Below are 7,473 nucleotides of genomic sequence, written 5' to 3' on the forward strand. Positions count from 1 at the left end.
TATGTCAAAAGTAAAGCCCGTCTGTACATTGTTATGCAAATCGAAATAATGGTCGAGACAATGACTGTTTTGTTTTTTTGTGATCTTTACTTTTAATATATTACGTATAATTCCTGTCGTCACACATGCGTTCTGACCTCTGTGAGAGGGCTTATAAAAATATAGCAGAATGGGATACGGATAAAAATTAATGACTTTCATCATTGCCAATGTGCGTATAGTTGTTATGATATCAAGCCTTGTAATAAGGACGAAATTCGGGTGTACTTTTATATTTGTCGCCTGCGAGTTCCTTACTGAATAAAACATCACAATACATAGATGATCAGAGAAATTTGAGATATATTACTCTTCCAACCCTAATAATGATACCGTATGTGGCTGATGTTTGAACATTCTTCCGTTGTTTTGAAGAGTTTGGATGCAGGCATGTTTGAGGAGATCCTGAGTTACATCTATTCGGGAACCCTCCATGTCTCCCTGGACAAAGTGCAGCCCCTGTACCAGGCGGCCGACCTCCTCCAACTGGACTATGTGAGAGACACCTGCAGCAGCTATATGGCCACGAATGTGGAGTGTTCCACCTGTGTGGACCTGTACAAGTTTGCTGATGTCTTCTCTGTGGACGTTGTCCAAAAAGCTTGTATGCAGTTGATCCATAGAAACTTTTCTGAGGTGGGCTTGATATTTTGATAGTAGGTCACTGCATTTTATGACTTCCCTTTCATATAAGTGTAGAATGAAATCTATCATGAAATTTTAGAATAATTTGTTGCTGTGTTTAAAGCTTATTGCAAAACTTCCACAAATCACATACTTTTTCCATTTCTTATATAAGTAGAGTAACGGTTACTTTAAAGGATGTCATCTGCAACATTTGTAACCTTCATATCTGTCCTCATAATAATATAAAAGAATATATATATAACCACTTGACAGTCCTAATATGTCAGTGTTAATAAGCGTTTAACAATGAAAGGTTGTTGTGCAATTCATATACATGTAATCTGCACCTCCACAGGTTGCCTCCAGTGAGGAGTTCTGCAGCTTGAGTGTGAATCAGCTGACTGAGATCATCAGCCAGGATTGGCTGGATATCAAAGAGGAGACAACAGTGTGGGAGGCTGTGGTGAGCTGGGTGCAGCACAGCAGGGAGGACAGGTGGATGTCAGTCTTCTTCTGTTGGACAGTGCACTTTGGAGTTTTAACATGAAAGAAACTTAATCAACTCCATGAAAAATGGAGGTATAGCTTTTGGGTTCTCTGTGTGTGTTTTTTTCCGGATATTTGTGTTCATGATCATTTTGGAACCTCTGAATGGATGATATTTGGCATATGGATAGTGGTTGGGAAGACAAAGGTCAAGGTCAATTTGGGACCTCAGCTGTGTGACCTTGGTACAGCCTCAGAACTTTCAGTTTTTGTATCTTTTGTCCTTGGTATGTTATGGTCTTGTTCAGTGAGAAGCTGATGTGATACAAGAGAATCAACTTAACCTGCCCTGTGTTCTACAGACTGCACCACCTACCCATCATCCTCCCTCGTATCCGCTTCAACCTACTGACCTCAGACGACACGGCAGCCATCTTGAAACACCCGCTGGTCAGGGAGGATCCTGGGAAATCTGTCATCAGGAACGTGTTGAAGGAGGCTTCCAAAGTTAACATGAAGAGGAGGGTCGGGACGGACACGCTTGAAATGGCCCTGCTTTTCATTGAACGGTGTGTGAAAAAAAAACGTGCCGTGCCCTCTCAGTGTCAGTGAAAAAGAAGCGATTATATGTATGGCAAATGCATTTTTGTCTCCCTCCCCAGAAAGTGATATCGCTCATTTCTATTGATGAACAATGATGCATGGTTTCTTTCATCCCGACTGCAAATAGTTGCATATGAAGAAATGCTAGCTTATTGATAAGAATTTTCCCCACTATTGACTTGCATTGCATGACCTCAACTACTTGCAGGGGTACTAGTAGTTGAGGTCATGAGCTATGGCGGGCAGGCCACAGAAATTATTCTGCTTGTGTGGATTTACAATAATTAAAGTGCGGTTAAAGACCATGCAGGTGTGCCCTGGGCAAAGCACTAAGGAAGTACTCCCTACTGTGACCATCCCAGCAGCGAGAGTGGTGAATTGACCCCTATAAATACATAAACTAATAAACATCCCAGACTGTCTACACGCTGGAAACAAAGGCAGGGACAGATTAGCATGAAATACTGGTCAAAAATTCAAATATATTTCTCTACTGGTTTTCAAGGAAACACTATCAAACCCTGCAGAATGATCCAGATAGTTGTAACAGAGTTACATAATCGAGGTCCTAATAACAGTGACTTTCAAATATTGGGAAACCAACCTTGTGTTCAAATTGAAACTTTCAACTCTGCTTTGCCAACTTTACATCAAAGTGTCTTTTTGTATCTACAAGTACAACTCATAATTGCAACTTGAAAATCTTCCTTATAACTGAATTAGCTCTGATATTTATGTGTCTAATATGGCTAATAATGTGGTGTCTATTTGTAAGTGTACCAACAGGGGCTATGTAGACTGTACAATTGTAACTGTCAGTTATGTCTCAGTACCAGAGTAAGACAAGCTTGCTTTATTTTCTGGGTTAGGTCAAGCTTTATGTATAATCATACTTCAATACCTTATGTAGTATCCTAATATCAAAATTGAATTGAAAATAAACTTGTGTTGGTCAGGGGTCTCAGCCAGCCTTCCCCGATGTGAACTCCACCACAGTCAACAGAAGACTGAGCTCTAGTAGTTTAAGTTAGCCGAATTTATTGGGTGGTTTTATAGTACGGGGTTGGTCTTTAATCATCTACTGTGTATTATATCCTTCACAGCACAAGAGAGATGGTGTGGATGAACCCCCGGAAAGGGAAGTACATCAGGCATCACTATGACATATCTCCGATTACAGCAACTGTTACCAGTGATCTTCATCCTGGCTGAAGATTCACATGAATCGTACGCCCTGTGTAAGTACAGCCATCTTGAGAACAAATGGGAACGGAAGTCGTTAGTACATAGGGACGACCATGATGATGACACACACTTTGACTTCCTCATGGAAATCGATGGCCAACTTTTTTACCTCATGATGTCCTTGTCAGTGGTGGTGTTGAAGAGGTACAACCAGCACACGAACAGGTGGCAAAACTGTTCCACACCTCCACATGACGAACTGTTATCTGACTGGTGTGTCGCAGTGCCCTGCAATCAGCACATCTATCTCTTCACAATCGATTACCTCGACGGGACTGATTTGCAGTGTTACGACCCAAGGACAGACCAGTGGTGCAGTAAAACTCCACCTCCACCGTCAGACGACATTCAGGGTCATAGCGCTGTTGCCATGGGAACAGAGATCTTCTGCACAGACGTGAACTTTAAAACGACAATGGTGTACAACACAGAGTCAGACCGCTGGCAGGAACTGCAAGGCTGGCCGGACCGAGGAATCGGTGATCTTAATGGTACACCCAGTCTTTTCGTTATGGAGAACCGGCTGCACATACTGGTCGCCATTCCTAGGGACAGTAAAGGGACAGAAGTTACTCATCTCACATATGTGTATGACAAGTCTGCTGATGCCTGTAGAGACTTGAATGTCGCTCTACGTGACAAGAAATGTTATGCGCATGGTTATTTGCAGTACCCAGTTGCTCGTATGTACTTCTCACATCTCGAAGGTGTATAAAAACACATGCTTTTTAGTGTTAATGTGCAGATCGGGGGCATATGGAGTACACAGCTGCATGCAGCATGGACTGAATAATGAAATTGTTTCAGATATCTGGTTTTACCAAATGTCCATACAATGGTAAAATTAGATCTTGTAAAAGATTTCATTAGTAGAAATTTTATATAAATGCTTCTCTCTCTTTATATATAAGGGCACACTATAAGGGATTGAACTGATATTCTGTATGTCTGTAAGTCTAACAGTAGTAATTAGGAGAGATCATTATGCTGCGTGCCATCCAAGTTCATTCACTGGATGGGGCTCCCATACTCAACAACTGTTTGGTAGGGGAAGTGATGGCAATAATATGGATTCCCAGTAGCCATACTCTTAACAAAAAGTTTAGAATTGTTGTACATGGGATCCAAATTGTATACTAGATACATTATTTCAGTGGTATGAATAGCATAGTATTTTGTATTATAGTATTTATCAGTTTATCACTTTTCATGTATGTAATTTCTTCTGAGGTTTTGTCTACGAGTATGAAGCAAAATGCATATAGTTGCCCACATCCAATCAAGACCAACTTATGTACGTATGTTTTTTTTTTTACAATTTTTAACCATGTCGATATGTACTGACCGGAAATAAAGTTTTGTTACGCCCAATTCTATTTTAATAGTTTGAGGAATTTCCTAAATAAAGCATGTATGATTTGTGTCGTGATAGCTTCTATGAAAATATGTCAATTTTCTCATATAAAACTATACCAGGAGGGTGTCTGTGTGGCGCAGCGGTTAGAGCGTTGGAGTCAGATTCAGAAGGTCCTGAGTAAACTCGCCATGTCCCTGCCCCCATGACGGTGGATTGACGCCCACCGAGCCTCACGGCTAATCTGTCTAAAGGTGCCAAAAAACACCTACGGATTTGGTGTTGCCAGTGTGTCAACATCTGCACACTTGCCACTGAGACCCGTGATTTTTTTTAAAACTATACCAGTCAATTCATTTTCATGAAGGTGAAAAGCATCTGAGTCATGGCCGCAAATATGGTTGATCATTGTACCTGACACCCACGGCTGTTTTGAAGAATGCCCTCATTTTGTTGTCACATTTCTATATGCGGCCCTGTAACTGTTTGATTCTACAAAACCATCCAGTCATTTTCCTACATTGCCAATTCAGCATAGTTGTTTCGCTACAAAGCAAAATTTGTTTGGCCTCATGACAAAAGTTGTTTCACTACATTCGAATGTTGTGCCTCTAAATAGTCTTATGATTATGGTATTAGAAAGCGTTCATACAATGATGTCTGTAGACGCGCGTAAGTGAATATAGGAAAACCAATTCGTACGCCATTATTAGGATATTTACAGAAATAACATGTAAAAAACTAGCGGAACGACTTCTACCATGGAGCGGAACGACTTCCGTCATGTAGCGAAACTGTAGTGAACTGTTAATGTAGCGAAACGACCAGTAACCATTCTAAACTACCATGTATAAACATACTTATATATCTAGCAGGAACCAAGGCCAACCAACGCACCTGCGTGAAAAACAATCACTTGAAAAATGACGTATGAAAACAGATCTGCACGACCTAGAGAAGCAAAGATGGCGTGTGCTACATTTTTTGCCGTATTCTTGGTGGCCAACCTGCTTTCATCGTGCCAGGCCCTCCCAGAAGACATGATTTGGTGTGAAGATGTCGCCATACCAGAGGATGTGTCCGTCGGCACCACAGTCAAGCACTTGCTAGACTTTGTGAATTCAAGTGTTATTGGCTTCACGGAAGTAGAAAACGGAAAATCATGGTCAGTAAACATCACCGGAGGCAACGAATTGAGAATTGACAACCTTATACGCGAAGTCCAAGAAATCAAGGTCAGTCTCCAGTACTCACAAAAAGATATTGAAGACATTCAGACTAATTCCCAACGACAAGAACAGAGAATCAAAGAGATTGAAGCAAAGATATTGCAACTGAAGACCGACATAACCTCGAATCACAACAAAACAGACTACCTAGAAAATCAGACGAGGCGTAACAACATTCTGATAGATGGCATAACCGACGTCAAGGAAGAATCATGGGAAGAATGTGAGCAAAAGGTAAGAAGCCTACTGAAAGACAAATTGCAGCTAGATCCAAAGAAGATCGAAATCGAGCGGGCTCACAGAAATGGACGCTTCCAGCCAGACGCACGTCCACGATCTATTGTGGCCAAGTTGCTGAGGTTCAAGGACAAAGAGACCATTCTACAACGTGCCAGGTACCTTAAGGGCAGCCACATTTTCATTAACGAAGACTTTTCTGAGGCTGTTAGACAGAAAAGAAAGGAGCTCATCCCAGAAATGAAGGCCGCCAGGGAGAGGGGCAACGTCGCGTACCTCCGCTACGATCGTCTCATCGTGCATCCCCCGAGGCCGACAACCAGAAGTACTACCCAGAGGCACTCCAACAACGAAGGAACGGATACCGGACGTCGCAGACAAGACCCAAGATCCACCAGGGCATCATCTGGTGCTTCTACTTCTGACTCGTGATAATCCTGAACATTTTGGACACATCCGAGACTGCGTCACATGACCAACAATCTGTTAAGTAAAACAATCATGACCACTACTTCCGATCAACCCTCAGATCAACCCCTCCACGAAACTAGCAACTGTGATTTAAGCTCTTTACTCTTTAACCCATTTGACTTAAATGAAAATGTAAGTGAATCGCCCTATTCCTCTTATGACCCTGATGTTAACTTCTTTAGCTACTATCATAGTTCCTTCAAGAACACTACACAGTACTACAACAGTGACTCTTTGAACACATGTCTATCAAGTAAAAGTACATCAACTTCTCTCTCCATGTTCCATTTGAATGTCAGAAGCCTTCCCCGCCACTTCGAGGAGCTCAATGAATACCTCTACACTCTAAAACATAGGTTTTCAGCAATTGCCCTTACAGAAACGTGGCTTACCGATATCAATTGTCAAAATTACAATATTCCTGGATATAAAAGTATTCATCACTGCAGACAAAACAAGTTAGGAGGGGGGGTTTCCCTATACATTAGGGATGATTTATCATATACAGAAAGAAAAGATCTAGAGTTCGAAATTGATGAATCAGGCACGCAGTGTATATTCATTGAACTGTGCTCAAGTCACGATGAGGGGAAAAAAGTAATAATTGGTTGTGTATACAGGCCTCCTAATACCGAAATTCAACAGTTTAATGATCAATTGACAGAGTGTATGAGTAAGATAAACAAAGAAAAGAGTACCTGCTTTATCCTAGGTGATTTTAATATTGATTTACTTAAAACCTCACATTCCCCTACTAATGACCACATTAATAACCTTTTCTCCTCCTCATTCTTCCCTCTTGTGTACAAGCCTACCAGAATCACCACACATTCTGCTACTTTAATTGATAATATATATACGAACACACTTAACTCCAACTTAAGGGTTGGAATCATGGTTACGGACATATCGGATCACTTACCAATATTCTTGATATCTGGAATAGAGGAGCCTTTGAATAACGATACTTGGTATTCTTATCGCCAGATTAATGAGACGAACAAAGAAAAATTCATTGAATCCCTAACAAGGACAACTTGGGACCCCGTTTTGGAAGAAACAGATACAGAAATGGCTTACGACAAATTCCTTACTACATTTACCTTACTTTTTGACGAATCATTTCCAATGAAAACAGCGAGAATCGGTCAACATTCCCGCAGAAAACCATGGTTGACACGT

At 41.2% G+C, this 7,473-nt stretch overlaps 1 protein-coding gene across 1 annotated transcript; it reads left to right on the top strand.

Moving 5' to 3' along the window:
* Positions 1-411: 411 nt before the first annotated feature.
* LOC118413471 (kelch-like protein 38) lies at positions 412-2,952 on the top strand. Its single transcript, XM_035816879.1, has 3 exons — positions 412-675; positions 1,022-1,721; positions 2,859-2,952. Exons 1-2 carry the CDS (start codon positions 430-432, stop codon positions 1,211-1,213), a joined length of 438 nt encoding a protein of 145 aa, XP_035672772.1. The 5' UTR covers positions 412-429; the 3' UTR covers positions 1,214-1,721; positions 2,859-2,952.
* Positions 2,953-7,473: the final 4,521 nt, after the last annotated feature.

Source organism: Branchiostoma floridae, chromosome 4 (genome assembly GCF_000003815.2).
Source record: "Branchiostoma floridae strain S238N-H82 chromosome 4, Bfl_VNyyK, whole genome shotgun sequence".
Taxonomy (NCBI): domain Eukaryota; kingdom Metazoa; phylum Chordata; class Leptocardii; order Amphioxiformes; family Branchiostomatidae; genus Branchiostoma; species Branchiostoma floridae.

What these genes read in the sequence shown, in the direction of transcription:
- LOC118413471 (XM_035816879.1), top strand. Translation starts at nt 430, where the DNA reads ATGTTTGAGGAGATCCTGAGTTACATCTATTCGGGAACCCTCCATGTC. An exon ending in TCCATAGAAACTTTTCTGAG is followed by an intron (nt 676 to 1,021) that starts GTGGGCTTGATA and finishes GCACCTCCACAG; the next exon opens with GTTGCCTCCAGTGAGGAGTT.